Below are 18,051 nucleotides of genomic sequence, written 5' to 3' on the forward strand. Positions count from 1 at the left end.
CCTTCTGTAAAGAGTTCAGGAGGCCAGGATCTCCCACCCTCATCAATGCTGCTGCCCCACGCTGGCCTCCCTGCTAGTCTCTGCCCCGTGTCCAGTCCTAGTGGGCACAAGGTGACCCTTCCTACCCACTTTGTACCAGTCTGGGCTGCCCTAACAAAATACCACAGACTGGGTGGCTTTAACAATAGAAATTTATTTTCTCATGGTTCTGGAGGCTAGACACCAAGATCAAGGTGTCGGCAGGTTTGGTTTCTCCTGAGGCCTCTCTGTTTGGCTTACAGGTGGCCTTTTCACTGTCCCCATGTGGCCTCTCCTTGGTGTGCACACAACTCTGGTGTCTCTGTGTGTCCACACTTCCTCTTCTAAGGACACCAGTCAGACTGGATTAGGGCCCAACCTAAAGGCCTCATTTTAACTTAATCACCTCTTTAAAAGTCTTGTCTCCAAATACAGCCACATTCTGAGGTACTGGGGGTTAGAGCTCCAGCATGTGAATTTTGAGGGAACACAGTTTAGCCCACCTTCCATTCCTCTCCCACTCCCTCCAGATCGTGGTCACCAGCGCCCCCTCCTGGCAGAGCCCTCAGCTGCGGTGCGAGGACTCCAGGAGGAAAATACATGCCCTCTGCTGAGGGGACGGAGAGGGGGTCCAGCTGTGGTGCCTGCCCGATGGCTTCCTTCTCCAGGTCTCCGGGTGCCCTCTTTCTCCTCGGAAGAGCCACCTTCACCTCATGTTGTCTCAGGCCAGGTCCTCCTCTATCCCGTCACTCCAGAGGTTCCTCCTTGGGAGCCCGCTTTCCGTCCCAATGAGCCATGATTCTCTGGAAAACTTGACTACATCCTGGGCTTATCTCATCCCCCACCTCTCTCCATATCTTGCACTCCGTTTATCAGTAACAGCCATTCTTCACACAGTACTTTCTAGTTTACAAAAGCCCTCACCTAAGACTTCTTCTTATTTTCCACCTTCACCAGGCCTCTGGCTTCTTCCATTAAAATCTCTCTCAGATTTGCCCCCTTTGTTCCTAAGGTCATCACCCTCCGGTCCCTTCTCCACCTTTCTGTGGGACTACTCTTGCAAGTGTCCCTGACTCAGAAACCTTCAGGGTTTCTTGTTGTCCTCTTCCAAAGTCCAGTTTCTTCATGACGATGCCTCGGCACCCAGACCCCACCTTTTCCCAGCACGGATCTGCCTCTGATAACAGAAAACCTTTTGTCCTCGCCTCTGCCTCTCCACCTCTGCTAATGCTCTTCCTTTCCACTGTCTGCAGTCTCCCTCCACTCTTCCCCCGACTGAGAAAGTCCTGCTGCAGATCTCCATCCATCTCTCCCTCCCGTTCTCCTTCAGCTCCGGGAGGAGAGCCCAGCCCTTAGGGATTCTCTGCTTGTTTGGCGGAGAGGGTCTGTGGATCTCTCCTCACCCACTGGACCGTGTGCTCTTGGAAAGCAGGGTGGGCTGGGCCCTCTGCTCACTTCTCAGCCCCTGGCCCCAGGCTGACTGTCACGGCTGGGGTTTATCACACTATCTTTGGGGTTGCCAGAGAGGGCCCCGCTTGGGAGTGTGGATGGGTGTGTGTGTGTGTGTGTTGTTCTCAGACTCCTTAAATCTGCCTCTAACCCTGACACCTGCCCCTGGGGGAAGAGAGGTCAGGAGTCAATATTTTAAAAATCTCTCCGTGAGATTCTGACACACAATGAAGGCTGAGAACCAGTCCTGTCATTTACTGGGCTGCTCACACTTCCCTGGGGAGGAAGGAACGTTTATTGATCAATTGTCAGGTGCTAACTTGGTTCACACCGACTCTCAGTTAACCCTCAACACCAGCCTGTGGGGTGGGGGTTTCTTCTCCTTTACTGATGAAGAAACCGAAGGTGACACAACTTGTCAGAGTCAGGATACAGTTCGGACTCCTCGCCTGCACAGCCCTTTTCTTTCTGCTCTTTCTTCTCCCAGTTTTAGCTTTCCAGCCCCTTCCTCTCTGTTCATGTAGTTTCCTCTGCCAGGGATCTATTCAGTGCCCCTACCCTTAATTCTATCAGAGTCTGTGAGATCCAGTGCAAAGGCCTGGGTTCACCCTCTCCCACGATCCTGGGGAGTTTGATGTGGATGGCTGCAGCAGCTGTCCTGACTGTGTTCTGTGAGCGTCTAAGAGTTTTCAGTGGTGCACTTCTTTCTCTACGGTGCTCCTGGGTGAGGTCATGAGAGAGCATGAGGTCCCTAAAGGAGCTCCTGTTCAGGGAGAAGAAGGGGCGAGGGACTCTGGGCCCAGAGCCAGGGAGATGCCCAGAGTGAAGGGGTGGGTGAGGACATAACGAGGGCACTGGCTGTGGAGGTACCTCCTTCCTTCTTCCCCTTCTCGGCAGCCATGTGATAATCCTTGAGGGATCTGGGCAGGCTGCTGTGGCTGTTGAAGAGCCTCTTTCTGAGTAGAGGCCTTATAGGGATACAGGAGGGAGGAACAGGGTTGAGGGCCACTTCAATTGTTCTAAGTAAAGAGCATTTAAACATTTTTCACTCCTCTTAAAGCGCCGTAATCTTCAGTGACTTTCTAGGCAGTGGTGACCCGTTGTTAGGCAAGTGCAGTAATTATAAGCGGTTAAGAAAGAATTTATTTCTTCCCCAGAGCTAGGAGATTTAGAGAGAGTACAATGCAGGTGTGTGAGGGAGAAACAAAGGCGTCAAAGTGATCACTTTTCGAAGTGGTTTTGAGACCCCTGCCTCACCAGCCGGATTGAACTTTCACATTATCTGCCTTTTGTGAGGTCCCGAGCCTTAAAGGCGGGGGAGGGCATCATGCTGGGGGACCTTCCTTCAATTCCTCTTCCTTCCTCCTCTGTTTACAGAGAAAAGACCAGAAACCCGTTGTCACAGCCCGCCCCCTCTGCCGTCTTGGCTCCGGAAGCGCCCGCCCCGGAAGCTCAGGTACCGGAAGCTGGGTCTGCGGAGCCCCCACTGTTGCCGCTCCACCAGCCTCTGCCCAGAAGTTCCTACCTGCCGGGCGAGGCACGACGAAAGTTCCGGAAGAAGCAGAGGCGGCCGCAGCGGAGGCAGCGGCTCCGGCAGTTCAGCGACCTGTGGGTCCGACTGGAGGAGAGGTGAGGTGGCTGGGCCGGGCTGGGCCAGCCACGAGCCCATCGCCCGGTCAGTCCTCACCCCGGAAGTGCGGGTGGGCGGCAGCCCAGGAATGCGGGTCACACCGCTTCAGGGGCGGAAGTTCAAGGCTGTGGTAGGGGGTGAGTGGCCCCACCATCACGGTGCAACCTTTCTCCTTCCTCATGGCCTGGACAGCGGTCTTCTGTCCACTCTGGGAGGTGAATCCAGATTAAAAGTAACTGCTTCAAGCCAGGGCCAGGGCCAGGACCCCATATTTATCTCTGTTAACGAACAGATAGGGCGGGGGGCATGGGTGGGTCTGTTAAAAGTAGTATGAGGCTGGAATAAAGGTTGAGAAGAACTTGATTTCCCAGCCCTCTCTCCACCGCAGATCAGGGAGAAGCTCATAGCTTTCCGGAGCTGGAAGCACCTCTGTAAGAATGGGCTTGTTCAGCCCCTACGTTTTGCAGGGAGCATGGTGACCACAGAATGTGCACTCGCAGAGATGCCCAGTGGGTGGATCAGAGGTGGGTAGAGGAGCCAAAGATGGGGACCCAGCCTGGTTTCTGCTGGAAGAACTACACCAGAGAGGCCTGGGATCCAGGCTACAGTTCAATTTATACCAAACTTTTTGAGTTCTTCCTATGTGCCCGCTGTTGTGTTGGTGCTGTGGCTTTGGGGGTGAACCAGACCGACACTGGCCCTGCCTTCATGGAGCTCACAGTCTGGGGAGGAAGCTGGATTTTGAGTTGATTATTCACAAGGGAAGTGTAGGGGGCTGCGGGGACGCGCGCGTGTGTGTTTGTGTGTTGGACATTACTACCTAACTTAGGGTGGCGGGTGTCAGGAAGGGCCTCCTGGAGGAAGCGACCTTTTGGTTGCTGCTGAGTAGAAGCCTGACAAAGTGAAGCCCAATGAACAGAGCTTCTGAGTCTGGATCAGGAGATGCAGGCATCTGATACCTGCATAGGTGCTTAATAATGAATGTTGAATGAATGTGTAAACAACAGGGAGGGGAGGGAATTCCAGCAAGGGGAACAGTGCAAAAGCCTGATGTGGAGAGAGTGATCATGTTAAAGGAACCAAGATGGAGTAATTCTGGCTGGAGCCTGGGAGGTCAGTGGGAAGAGGGGTGAGGTAGGTCTAGAAGGTAAATTGGATGGAATCACTGTGAGAATCTCATGCCTGAGAGAAGTAGGGTGCCACTGAAAGGTTTGAGGCAGGCATCCCGTGTGCTGTGGGGTTTGCATTTTTAAATGGACAGAAGCTGGCAGCCAGATGTGACTTGGAGAGCAGGGACAGATCCTGTTGGTGTCCATGTGCCCCATGGTGCCTGACACGGGGAGGCTCCTCAACCATCCTTCACTGATGGAGGAATACACTGACCTGTTTAGTACCTTCTCAGTCTGGGCCATTTCCTTTCAAGGTGGCCATGCAGGGATTGGGCACTTTACACCAGAGCTGAGCTGAAAGGACCAGGTGAGCCTGCGCTTGTTGTGTCTTGACCTGGGAAGGCTGCGTGGTGTTCACATGAGACCCAAGCTGGGGTAGGGGAGAGAGCCAGAGACCCGGAGAGGAATCCTCCTGGCTTGGCGGTGCCTCTCTGTGTGGTCAGGGAGGAGGGTCCCTGCTTGGCATTGCCCAGAGGCTGACAATTAGCAAGTCTGAGCAAACTAATTTTAATAATCCTTGAACCAAGAAGCAAATAGCTGGGGGAGAGTTGTTCAGTGTGCTAATCTTCGTGCCTGTATCATTTGGTTTTGTTGTAGCAGTAGTCACGAGGGCCAAGATGTAGGAAATCTATTAACGTACTAAGATACATTCCTGTCTTTGGAGAAGAGAGGTGAGAAGGAGCTGTGCAGGCCTTTGGGGGCCTCGGAGTATCCAGTGGCTCTTGCTGTGCCCTGAGACTGTGTCTTTCTCTTTGCCTCCAAGTGCTGGGATCCCACAGCTCCAGGTCCCCGTTCTGGACAGGCGCATCTCCGCCAAGCTGCGGCTCCCTCGCCCTGGGCAGTCTCCCCACAGCCAGATGGTGGTCAGCAGTGCCTGCCTGTCTGTCTGGACACCTATGTTATGGGTGCTGGCTTTCCAAACAGAGACAACCCTCCTGTAATGACCAGAGAAGCCAAGATCTGACGCCTCGGACTTGAAGGACAGCCATTTTGTACTCCACACTCTGCTCCGGCCCTGATAGGCCCAACCCAGGAGAAGAGACTCAAAATTAAAAAGCCAGCGTTGATTCTTCTTTTTCCAAGGAATGACTGGGTTATCCAGCAATGCTTGGGGGAGGTGTATAGTTTTGTAACGTAATGAGCTGTATGAAAATAATTAATTGTAAGAAAATTATTAAATACTTCTTTTGTGTAGATTTTTTGCCACAGTGTGTATAGCAAGCAAACAGCTCTTTTTGCTCGCATGCTCTGAATACTATCCCTGCTGCACTCCTGGCCCCACTCCTGGGCCTGCCTGCAGCCATGGACCCTGCCCCTTTCCTCCTTCCTGCTGCTCTTCTCCCCATCCTCTCCTGGTTCTGGATGCAACAGTCAGTAGGCTGTGGAACTTCTGCTCCTGTCTATTCAAGGTCTCGTGACTAGTGTGGGTCCTGCACTCTGACAAGTGCTTTCATTATGTACAGTGTGTGAGGGTGTCTGATCCACATGCTGAAGACTGGTGGATAGGTAGGCTTTGTCAGGGGTGTTGTGCAAGAAAATGGGTTTCAACCTCTCCCCCCGTCCCTGTCCTGTGTGTTACTTATTATTTATATGTCTTTGTGTTTTCCAAATAAAGTCTTATGAAGAATCTGTATATAAAATGATTAAAAATAGAATTTCCCTAGTTGAGTCTGAAATGGGAACTTTCAGCCCTGCCCAGCTGATACCTGCCCCCCTCCCCCTGCGGCCATCATGGTTACAGACCAGGGTCTCCCGCCTGTGGCAGAGTTTCCTTTTGGTTCTCCTGAGCCTCTGAGCAGCTCATAAAAACCCAGAGGGTCTGCCCAGGACTTGGATGGGGCCAATAAGAAGTATCTGGTTTCAGGTACCTTGATTGCCTGGGCTTACAGCTCCGTGGCCTTCCCTTCCTTTTTCCAGAGACTTTCTTGTGGGTTCATTCTTGGTCATTTCCAGGGCCAAGGAGATCTTTGAGTCCCACCGAGTGATGTGATGGCACTCAGGATCCATGTTCACCACCTTGGCTCCATTCTGTGCCCCCTGTATTGCAGGGGTAGGAGGGCTAAACTTTCCGATCCCTTGCTGCTATGATCGAGAGTCTTCTAATGAGATACGCTTGGTGAGATTTGGAAGGTGAAAGGGGCAGAAGACCTTTTTCTTTGGTCGTAGTGGCAGTTATGTTTGTGTCCCGGGTTTGTGTCCCGGTCCGGGAAGATCCCACATGCCGCGGAGCGGCTGGGCCCGTGAGCCATGGCCACTGAGCTCTGCGCGTCTGGAGCAGGCTCCAGCAGACACAAGTGTGTGCAGTGGCCAGGCTCTGCATGAGGCTGGTACAGCTTCCTGCAGCTTTCTGACCTCGGATTACAGCTGCTGCGGTGCCTAATGTCAACCCTCTGACTTCTGCAGCTGTAGCCACTCCCCTGACTTAGGAGGCACCTCTTCCCTCTGATTCCTAATAGAGGTGGTGCTCCCTGCTTCTCAGTGACTTGAGTCTACAGGATTGCTGTGGCTGACCCTGTTCTTCCTGTAAAGGGGCGTGGCTTTCTCCAGAGGCCCACATCCTAGCTGGGTGGTACCCAATTTTTTGGCTCATATCCGGGCCGAGGAAGCAACAGACGCGGTTGGCAGGGCTGACGCAAAATGGTTTGCAAACCACAGCGGCTGCTCCATCTCAGCACTGCTTTTGGGGTAGCAGGGGCGCCAATGCACCTGGAGGGTGACTTGGCCAGTTTTCATACAGTTTTACCGCAAAGCAGAAAATTCCTCTGCCCTTGAGTGGGAGCGACCTGCACTATCGTGAAAGACCGCAGGCTCTTCTGAGGATTGTAATCCAGCCCCACAGCATGGGGGAATGGCACCATGGGCCCAGATCTCATGTGCTGGGCCCTGAGCCTTAATCTGGTCTAGACATGGAAGAACCTAGGGCCACGAGACTGACATGTACAGTGGGCCTTTCACATTAGCGTGAAGAGGAAGGAAGCCCATGTGGATGAGGAAGTGCTGAGGTCTGACTCGCCGCCCCTCCCCCCCCCGCCCCAGTCCCCTCCCTGCCCCGTCCCAGCCACCCCCCTACCCATCCCCCTACCCCCGTCCCAGCCACCCCCCTTACTGATGGGAAGCTGCCTCCTGCATGGGGGAGGGGGAGCAGGCTTAAGAGGTGAGCGCTGAACTCACTGCTTTCACATCAGAGCTTGAATTACCACCAGAAAGAGAAACTCAAAACACTTTATTTTAGGTTATAAAAGAAGTAAAAGCCACACTTGCTACCTTTAAGCCAGATCAGAAGTAAACCTGTTTTGCTCGCATATAAATTACGCAGACTTTTCTCCCCCATCAGGAAAGATCTCTGGCCTGGTTCTTTTTAAGCACAGAGGTGGCACCTTTTCACTCATTTAGTTGGCAGAGCAAAGCCGATCCCTTGGCAATCCAGTAATCTTTGGACCGCTTGGAGGGTAAGAGGATGGTCACCACAAAGTTGGTTGAATGACCTAGTTAAGAATACAGGGAAAAAAGGGTTGTTACTTTAAAGAATAACCCCTTAATACAAAAACCACTGTACTGGGAGTTTAGACACCCGGTCTCCAGACCTGACTTTGCCTCTAAAGAAGAAGGGCAAATAGTCCTCTACAGATTTCAGTTTTATGCTGTATAAAATGAAGATGTTAGAACAAATGATCCTTCAGGACCTGTCCAGCTTAGACCTTGTATAACCTTATAAACTATGTTTCAGGTTCTCTGCAGTTTGTTTCAGGGAGCATTGGACTAGGATTGAGGCCTGAGTTTTAATGGGATTCAGGGGATACAATCGGTAGGTTGGGCATCCATCCATTTGTCCATCTGCTTGTCCATCCATCCATCCATCCATCCTTTGTTCCACCCAGTAGGTAGGCACTGGGGTCCTGAGATGACTAAGTGCAGTCACAGGTATGTCCCTCAGCTCTGGGACATCTGAAGTAAGAGGGCACTTTTACCCTTTCTTCACTGTGTGCCTGGTTGAGGGGGGCCAGGACCTGGTTGAGAAGAGGACCCTGCCCTCAGGATGGGAGTTGCTGTTTCTGGCCTTCACAGCAAACCCCATCTGTGTGGAGGTCGGGACAGGTGGTGGTGTCCCCAGCAGAGAATGCCTACATCTCCCCTTTCCTTATCTTTGTACGTCGTTCCCTGCATGGTGCATTGGCAGGTGCTCGAATGACATTTTTTAGTACATATGCAGAATGTATATGTATAGTAACCATTAGTTTGAATTGAAATTCAAATAAGGTCCATACCTTGCAACAGTGATGTGTTGTTTAACAGGTAGTTTCCCCTCTGTTCCTTTTGCCACCCCCTTGTAATATATTTGTTGAAACAACCAGGCTATTTCTCCTGTGAGGTTTCCCAGAGCCTGGCTCTTGTTGACAGCATCCCTGTGGTGACTTTACACATGTTCCTCTATTCCTGCAAGGGTGGTTAGATCTAGAGGTGTGATCACATTCAGGATTGAGTTTTTTTGGCAAGAATACTTCCTGGGTGGTGTGCATTTCCATCAGGAAATGCCTTGTGTCTGGTTGTCTTTCTTTGTTGGAATGTCAGCAGCAGCTGATAATTATTACTTAGAGCCATTATTTCATTAAGGTTAATAATTTTAAATTTTAGTGATGATTAAGTCTATAGAGTCCATCTGTGATTTAATTTTTGTATGTGGTAGGAGATAAGGATCTAAGTTTGGTATAACCAATTGTCCCAGCATCATTTGTGGAATAATTTCCATCTTCCTGATCAATTTTAAATGATGCTGGTATTATAGGTCAAGTTCCCATATATGCACAGTGCGTTTCTGGGCTCTCTCTCCAGTACATTGGATCTGTTCATAGAATCTTGTGCCAGTGCAACGTCATTTTAGTTACTACCTTTTCCTGAAAACCACAGAGTTCCTGTTGGAATTTTAGCCAATAATAAGAAGAAAAATGACTCTATTAAAAAACGGGCAAGGGCTTCCCTGGTGGCGCAGTGGTTGAGAGTCCGCCTGCCGATGCAGGGGACATGGGTTTGTGTCCCGGTCCGGGAAGATCCCACATGCCGCGGAGCGGCTGGGCCCGTGAGCCATGGCTGCTGAGCCTGCGCGTCCGGAGCCTGTGCTCCGCAATGGGAGAGGCCACAACAGTGAGAGGCCCCAGTACCGCTAAAAAAAAAAAAAAAAAAAAAAAGTACATGTCCCTACAAAAACTTGTAAATACCATTATTAATTTAAAAAATACCTTTGAACACTTTTTTAGATTTGTCATAGGAGTGGGAGGTCATGTGACACGAATGTCTATTTTAGTTCTATTCTGCACATTACCCTTAGAGAACACCCTTTAACTGAATATTTTATTAGAAAAATAAATATCATCAGTATCTATATTTTCCATTCAAATGAGAAAGATTTTTTAGTTCTTTCTTCCTGGCTCCCCTCCCGTATTTCTGTCATCTGGAAATTTAGTTCCAAGTTATTATAAATTCATTTTTATGGTCAAACTATTAAAGATTTAACCGTGTGTGTGTGTGTGTGTGTGTGTGTGTGTGTGTGTGTGTGTGTTTTAAATAGAGGATCAATGGTGATTAATTTAGAGCCTCTGTATGTCCAAGATAGTCTTTATTACAACTTTTCATTCAGATGATAATTTGGTTGCACTTGCAATTCTGGTTCAAAGTTGTTTTTCCTCAGCCCTTTGAAGAAGTGTCTCTATTTTTATATGCACTGTGGATAATGAGACATGTCTGAAGTCAATCTGATTCTCATTTTCTGGAATTTTCGTTCCAGTATATTAATGCATTTCATCTCTTTGAGAATTTTCTTTATTTCTGATGGTCTTAGGTATCACTCTGATATATCTAGGTTTCTTTTAAAATTTGTTTATGTGTTCGTTGTATATTTTAAAAAATTACCCCTACCACTTTGTGAGATCTCCCAATCTGAGGACTCAACTGTTTCTTCAGTTCTGGGAAATTATCAGCCAGTTTTTCAAATATTACTGCTCTTCCATTTTTTCTCCTTCCTCCTTCCAGATTGCCTGCTAGATAAATGTTGGTGATTTTAACTCCTTCCACAGTGTCACTTAAAAAAATTGCATTGTGCTGTCTTTTGAGGGATTTCCTCAGCGCATTCTCTTGTCTCACTCTCTAGCTGTCTGCATTCAATTCTTCAGCTTATCTGTTGATATGGCTTTCTTTTTATCCGGTTCCTTTTTTTCAGGGCTGTATCTCAGTTTCAGGTCTACTAAGATTTCTCTTTTTGTAGCATGGCATTCCACCTATTTGTTTTAAAATCTCTTTTCTACGCTGAGTCTCAGTGGATTTGATCAGAGATAGATGTGTCTACTCAGTCCATCATTTTTCAATTAGAAGGCACTGCTCAATAAACTACTTTCTGGGACTTCCCTGGTGGCGCAGTGGTTTAGAATTCACCTTCCAGTGAAGGGGATGCGGTTTCGATCCCTGGTCGGGGAACTAGATCCCACGTGCATGCTGCAAATAGGAGCCCGCTGGCCACAACTAAGACCCGGCACAACCAAAATAAATAAATAAATTGAAAGACACACACACACAAAATAAACTATTTTCTACTCATCAGACTAATAGAAGCAAGTATTGGCTTTATAATATTAATCTACACTCAGCATTAAAACAAATAGAATTTACAGCATTTATACATTTGTGTGTTATAAGTGGTCTTATTTTAAGCCTGGCTAATTGGTCCAAGATCACCCTTTGTACGTTACAGTTCAGCATTTGGACTTTGATGATTGTAGTTTGCATTCGGTCATTATACTGATCTTAGAACATCCTCACCTGTGGTTGAGAGTGTTCCTGCCCGGGCCCCTGTCTTATAAAGTGGGGAGTGGTAGAGTGTTGGGTTTGGCTCATAATTTTGTTGGGGTTCAAAATGCACCACAGGCAGCATTGGATTCATCTGTCCGGGCAGTGCGTCTTCTATCACCATCTCCTCATTGTCCCATCGAGAAGCATCCATGAATATCCCATGGACAAGAACACCATCCTCAGGAGAGGGCAACTGAAAGACACCCAGAAGTTCATAGGTGAGAAGAGGAGGAGGGGTCAGTTTTGTGGGCCACCTCCTAGTCCTACATCCTCACTCAATTCTAAGAACCAATCCAGAGATTCTCTTATCACTCACATTTTGGAGAGGAGAATGCCAAGGCTCCAGAAGGTGAAATAATTTGCTTTTCAGTTTGTCACCAAATCTCATACTTTTCACACTCCCACAGGCTGTCCGGTAGGGGGTACCCCTGGGAAACCCACTGATGGGCTTCAGACTCTGATATCATGACATTAGGATTTTCCCCTTCTCATGGGAAGCGGATGGACAAGAGGGCTGTGATTATCATCTGTTATTTTTAGCAAGGCCTTTCAAAGATCTGGGTGCCGTTCCAGAAGAGAGGTTATATATTGGCAATAATATTTGCAGAGTGCCTATGGAAAGTTTTTTTTTTTTTTTTATGGAAAGTTTTTTAAGGGAAATTTTGCAGGAAGCGGGACTTCCCTGGTGGTGCAGTGGTTAAGAATCTGCCTGCCAATGCAGGGGACATGGGCTCGATCCCTGGTCCGGGAAGATCCCACATGCCTCGGAGCAACTAAGCCTGCGTGCCACAACTACTGAGCCCGTGTGCCACAAGTACTGAAGCCCGCGTGCCTAGAGCCCATGCTCCGCAACAAGAGAAGCCACCACAATGAGAAGCACACACACTGCAATGAAGAGTAGCCCCTGCTCGCCACAACTAGAGAAAGCCCACACGCAGCAACTTAGACCCAATGCAGCCAAAAATAAATAAATTAAAAAAAAAAAAAAGGAATTTTGCAGGAGAAAGAGAGACAGAGACAGAGCCCCTGTCCCTCAATGTCCTGTGATTAGATGTCACCACTGGTATACAATTTCTTCCAGTTGTGGGCTTCTGTGTATCCTTCCTCAAACATTGAGTGAATTTGGCCAGTTCTGGGGCCCTAGACCTTTGGATAACTGGAGCTTCACACCTGCAGGCAGAGGACCAAGCTGTGTGGTCATAAGGGATGTGTTTTATAGTGAATAAAAGGATGGTAAGTGCTTTTTGGTTGGACTTTACTACCTAGTGTCCTGTAGTTTGTCCCTCGCGTGCAGCAAGGTAGAGCAAGGCCTTCCTGTTTTGGGGGCTACTCTATATGCTTGTGCAGGTTTGCCTGAGCAGAGGCTGAAACCATCCTGCCATCCACTTGCCAAGCTGTGTGTAGGAGCCGTCTGCACACACACAGAGCGAGTGCCTTTTCCTAAATGGCACAAAGGCGGCAATGGGCTGACAGTGGCCCTGCTGTTTGTAACAGAACTCAAGTCATCCAACAGTCTCCCGCTGTGTCTTGCAGACGTTTGCTGGGAGGACCAGGAGATGGGCTGACTATACAGTTTGCAGTCTCCACAGAAGGCAGGCGGCATTCCCAGGCATCACTGTGGTTCACTGCACATGACCCACGTGGAGATGTGTGTAGACTGGGGCAGGCTGGAGGTACAGAGGCCCCGGTGGTCACTGTAAACATCTGTCCGTCAGAGTCAGTCTATGTGGCACATGGAGCGTGCCGGGCACAGAGCACGGCCAGCATCCAGGACGGGCTGGATGAGGGCTTTTATGTGGGTGTCGTCCTGCCCTCCTGCAGCTCAATTAGTCCTGACCTGGGCCTCCGATGCTCTCCTGGCTAAGAAGGGTCTCAAAATAACAAGGAGTGCCTCTTTCAGTTGATTTCCCCCTACTTTTGCATGCAAATACTTTAGCATCAAAAAAATTTTGATGCTAAAACAAATTCCCTTAAAGACGTAAGTTCTTTCATTGTCATTTTAAGATACAGGCAATTAAGAAGCATGGGGTATTACAGCATTTCATAGAGTAATCCATGAATATGGGATCAATCTCATCTTTGTGTGTTTTTGCTAATCAGAGCAAACACTAGATCAAGCAGATCTGAGTGGGTGGATACTGATTAAGTTACCCAGGAACAATTCCTACTAATACCATAATACTTTAAGAAAGGTTTAGTAAAAGCCACTTACCCCATCTACACTGACCGGCTAGTGAACACATTCCTGGCAAAAGCAATCTGGAGCAGATCTTTGATTTCACAGCACACATAGAAAATTACATTAATAAGGCCCACTGGGGTGGACAGGTGCATTGAAGCAGAGGTTTCCCTGCCCCATCAATATCTCAGCACGTTGAAAGTGGGCAGCTCAGATCGGCAGTGGTGGCTCTCACCCCAGCTATATACTGGAATTGCCAGGGGAGCTTTAAAATATAATGCTGACTGATATAATTGGGGTGATTTTGACGTAATTGGGTGTGGACTGAGCATCAGATGTTTTTAAAGCTCCATAGGTGATTCTAACCTGCAGTCGAGGTTGAGATATTCTAGAGCAGGGGTTCTGAAACTCAAGTGGGCTAAGAACCCCCTGCAGGACTTGTTAAAATATAGATTTCTGGGTCCCAGCCCAGTTTCTGATTCAATCTGGAATGGGTCCTTGGAATTTACATTTCTTTTTCTTTTTTAAATTGAAGTATAGTTGATTTACAAAGTTGTGTTAGCTTCAGGTATACAGCAATGATTCAGTTAACATATATATGTCTATGTCTATATATATATATATATATATATATATATATATATATATATATACACATACATATATACTTTTTCAGATTCTTTTCCCTTATAGGTTGTTACAAAATATTTAGTATAGTTCCCTGTGCTATACAGCAGGTCCTTGTTGGTTATCTATTTTATATATAGTAGTGTGTATATGTTAATCCCAACCTCCTAATTTATCCCTCCCCCCCCTTCCCCCTTTGGTAACCATAAGTTTGCTTTCTACATCTGTGGGTCTATTTCTGTTTTGTAAATAAGTTCATTTTTAATAAGTGCCCAGGTGATGCTGATGCTGCTGGTCTGTGGACCACATTTTGAGAACCTCTGCTCTAGAGGGAGTAAACTATGTAAGCAAAGAGTCTGAACTGCTTCCTTAGTATTGATACATTCCTATTGGCTATATGATGTAGTTATAGTTATATGATATATGAAGTTAGCATATCAATTCTGCTAGGAGGCAGCTGAGTGAACGAGGCAGATAAGTTTAGCTTATGATAACAGTTATTTATTGTGGGCTCACTATGTGCTGGTCACATGACACCTGAAGTTTCAGTTACACTGCCCTACAGCTCTGAGGTTGGTGGCATGAGCCCCATTTTGCAGATGTGAACACTGAGGTGCAGACATATTAGTAATTGCTCTTGCAGACACAACTGGGGAGGGAGAAAGTCAGAATTTACTCAGGGCTGCCCAGTGCTGAAACTCTGGTTTTTAATCTCTTGCCATATTGCCTCCGCATGAATGAGAAAGTTACTGTAGGTATCTACAGTATTGCTGTAAAATATACTTTTACAGGTCAGACTAATTTAGGCAGTTCTCATCCGGTCACTGCTAATTGGGGAGCTTGTCTTGGGGCTGTGAGTCCCACCCTGCCCTCTCCCACTCCTGCAAATGGAAAGTGGGGGGGTAGGGCAGGGGAGATTGCCTGAGATACTGGATGACAGTGGGACAGAAGCTGCTGTGCTGTAACAACTGTCAGGGGGACAATACCTCCATGTCCATGGGCAGTTCTTGTCCAAACTGCACTGTCTTGGCAGCGTCTATAACTGTGGCTTGATCCCGATAGATAGGAATCACGTTGTACTTGAAACTCAGCTCATCTATAGGCAAATTATATTTCCGAGCATGATTTTGAAGAGTTCCTGTAAATATGAAAGCCAGAAACCTGGGTTACTATTGCCCAAACATGGCCCCCACTCGCCTCAACCAGGATGCTCTGGCGTTAGAGAGCTTCCTCTCCATCCAGAGGACCCAACCATTAACATCTTACTCTGAATTAGTTGGGAGGGGTGGAGCAAAAGCATGTGCGAATTTTGGTCCTGGTTGGGAAGGGAGGGGAGGCCAAGTCTGAAGTGCACCGCTCTGCCAATGAGAGAGACAAGCCCGTGAAGCAGTTTCAGAGCCCAATCTCCCCAACTTTAGCATCTTGCGTAGCTTGTCTTGTATGGGCTGTCTATAGGCTGTTTAGAAGGGACTCAGGATGAGACAGATGAAGGGCTGGGCTCATTAGCATCTAGGAGCCCAGAGACCTTGGTCCCCTCTGGGGTCCTGGGCAGAATCCCTGAGGGCCACTGGAGGGATAGTAAGAGTATTTTTTAGAGGGAAGGACGCTGCTCAGAGGTGGAGCCAGAGAAGGTGGAGAGCAGGTAGTGCCCTTGAGCATGTGGGGTAGCTGTGTGCATTCACAGGGCAGCAGCATTTGCACTGGTAACCTGAGAGGAGTGGGCATTAGGTTGCTGGAGGAACGTCTGCTATTTCTGCCATCCTTTCCCCACCCCAGCAAGCGAGGAAGAGCAGGGCCTTGTTCGGCTGCCTTATAATCAACAACCCCTTGGTTAGGCCATCAGCAGCCATGCCATTTTCAAAGTTCCTAGAAACCCGGCACAGCTCATCACACATAATGATCGTTCCTATGGGATTTTTCTAGGGAAAGCACTGGTACCTGTTAGAAATCCTTGAGGAAAGAAGAAACCGGAGATCCAGAAGGACTTAGGCTGTCCTCTTTTGAGCCACAGCTGAAGGAGAAACATTACACCATAATGTACTTTTTTTTTTTTTTTCTGAGATAGAATTTGTCTTTTAAATAAAAGTTGTATTTTGGAGGGTGTCCAGGAGGCAGAATCTAAACAGGTCCTGAGTTATCACCAGCCCCATTCTTACTGCCTGCCCTGTCCCCCTTCCTCACCCACCAGGCTGACCATAAACCCGGAACCTGGTTATTACAGAAGTTCTAGAAGGGGGAGAGGGCAGCAAGGTCACACCTGACCGTTTGGACCCATGTCAGATTGGTTCTGTACCTCATGGTGAGGTCTCATGAACTAGATCTGAAACTCCAAGGATGGCCTGGAATTAAAATGGACTGTGGGGATAAGGGTCTAGGAAAAACTCTACTATAATCAGCATAAGACTTTCAAACTGATGCTATTCTGGAAGTTTCTGTTTCTTTGGGTTCAGATGATCCCTCGATGGTTGTCAATATTTCAGTTAGCGAGGGCTTCCTAAGAGCTTGAGGGCCAACCGTGTCATCAAATTCATCAGACCCCAAAGACGTGAATTTTCTTACGTCCACAAATGCAGTCCTCAGAATAAGGTCTTTGACCCACGATCCTAGTGGCTTCAGGGATGGGTAGGCTGTGTTGGACCACAGAGAGGGAACCTGGTTGTTGAGGAAACTGTTATACACTTTTTCCATTTCTTCAGACATCACCACCAATCCAGCAATGGCTTTGTTGAGCGTATCTAGAGAGGTCTGAAAGAATAAAAAGGGGTTGGTGCCCTTCACAGATGTAATTATCAGGTGGGAATGAAACTTGTTCATGGTAGCAGGTGTTTCCTTACGCTCAAGGACCTGCTTGCTGGGTTCCATCCTCTCTGTAAACTATGTGCTGGGCCAGATGCTCCAATCTTTCATGCATTTTTTTACATGTGACCAGAGGGGTGTAAGACCTTGTAGTGGAGGTGATTCAGGCATAATAGCAGGATCCAGTGAAGTGAAGAAGGGAAGGTGGAGAGATGGCCCCCAAGTATGTTGAGAAAAGCCATCATCCAGCTCTCGTCCAGGCCAAAGGAAGAATGGGCCTAATGATTAATGATTTGGGAACCATGGACAAGGGGATGAGGACGTGGGAAGTACCTCTAACTCTGCCCAGGGGGAGCCTGCGGCCCCAGGAGTTATAGCAGAAAGGGGAGATTCTTAGATGAGACCAGTCTTTCAGCTGATTCCAGAGAGCCTCCTTATACTGGAAACACTTTTTTTTTTTTGCGATACACGGGCCTCTCACTGTTGTGGCCTCTCCCATTGCGGAGCACAGGCTCCAGATGCGCAGGCTCAGCAGCCATGGCTCACGAGCCCAGCCGCTCCACGGCATATGGGATCTTCCCGGACCAGGGCACGAACCCACGTCCCCTGCATCGGCAGGCGGACTCTCAACCACTGCGCCACCAGGGAAGCCCCTGGAAACACTTTTTAAAGGTATGTCCCTTATCCTCCCCTCATCTCAAAAAAAGACAGAGGCCGGCAGTAGTCCTGGGAGATGCTGGACCCACAGCAGCCATGGGAAGTTCAGGGTTATATCCGCCACCTGGCTAAAGATAAAGGCAAGCCATATAGATTTGTATGGGTTCCAGTTTTGTGACAACTACTGCCATACATGGGGAAGATATTACAGGAAGATGTTAGAGACCAAACTTATGTTGATTAAAAAACTAAGTCCTAGGACCACATGCAGATAGTTCTAGAGACGGGCGACATGTGACAAGACAGGTCTAGTCATCCTTCCATTCCTTCATGGAGTTATTCCTCTCCTCCCAACTCTTTTCACAAGAGGCAGTGATAGAAGAGAGGAGTGTTAAGTAGGATCTGAGGAACCATTTGCAGCAGAGCTCAGGAAAAAGGGCCTCAGCCAGAGCCCAAACAACCCTCCACCTTAGACACCAAAAATGGAAAGAGGTAGCAGAAGACTTATCTAAGATTCATGGAGAACACTTAAGTCAGGGAGCTGCAGGGGCCAGGCTGCTAGTCCCTTCCAAAACAGCGTAGACAGAGGTCACATTGCAGCCAGTTCTCTCAGAGGAGGCAGCTAACATGTAGTCATGTCCAGCGGCAAGAGCGCACGTCAGAGTGTTCTCCCTTATGGCTAGCGGCCT

General features: G+C 48.3%; 2 protein-coding genes across 2 annotated transcripts in view; one reads left to right on the plus strand and one right to left on the minus strand.

Annotated features, from left to right (window-relative positions):
• TRABD2A (TraB domain containing 2A) overlaps nucleotides 1-5,778 on the plus strand; it is a 52,902-nt gene extending 47,124 nt beyond the window's left edge. The window contains 2 exon segments of the mRNA XM_079940118.1: nucleotides 2,845-3,096; nucleotides 5,030-5,778. Coding sequence (XP_079796244.1) covers nucleotides 2,845-3,096; nucleotides 5,030-5,207 — 430 coding nt within the window. The 3' untranslated portion in view covers nucleotides 5,208-5,778.
• A 1,638-nt stretch (nucleotides 5,779-7,416) lies between these two features.
• DNAH6 (dynein axonemal heavy chain 6) overlaps nucleotides 7,417-18,051 on the minus strand; it is a 288,563-nt gene continuing 277,928 nt past the window's right edge. Inside the window, exons 72-76 of the mRNA XM_079940119.1 lie at nucleotides 16,469-16,654; nucleotides 15,848-15,920; nucleotides 14,896-15,047; nucleotides 11,074-11,296; nucleotides 7,417-7,751 (exon numbers count right to left, since the gene is read on the minus strand). Of these exons, the coding sequence (XP_079796245.1) occupies nucleotides 7,648-7,751; nucleotides 11,074-11,296; nucleotides 14,896-15,047; nucleotides 15,848-15,920; nucleotides 16,469-16,654 (738 nt within the window). The 3' untranslated portion in view covers nucleotides 7,417-7,647. The remainder of the gene's footprint in view (nucleotides 7,752-11,073; nucleotides 11,297-14,895; nucleotides 15,048-15,847; nucleotides 15,921-16,468; nucleotides 16,655-18,051) is intronic.

The sequence above is a fragment of the Stenella coeruleoalba genome, assembly GCF_951394435.1.
Source record: "Stenella coeruleoalba genome assembly, chromosome: 13".
Classification (NCBI taxonomy): Eukaryota; Metazoa; Chordata; class Mammalia; order Artiodactyla; family Delphinidae; genus Stenella; species Stenella coeruleoalba.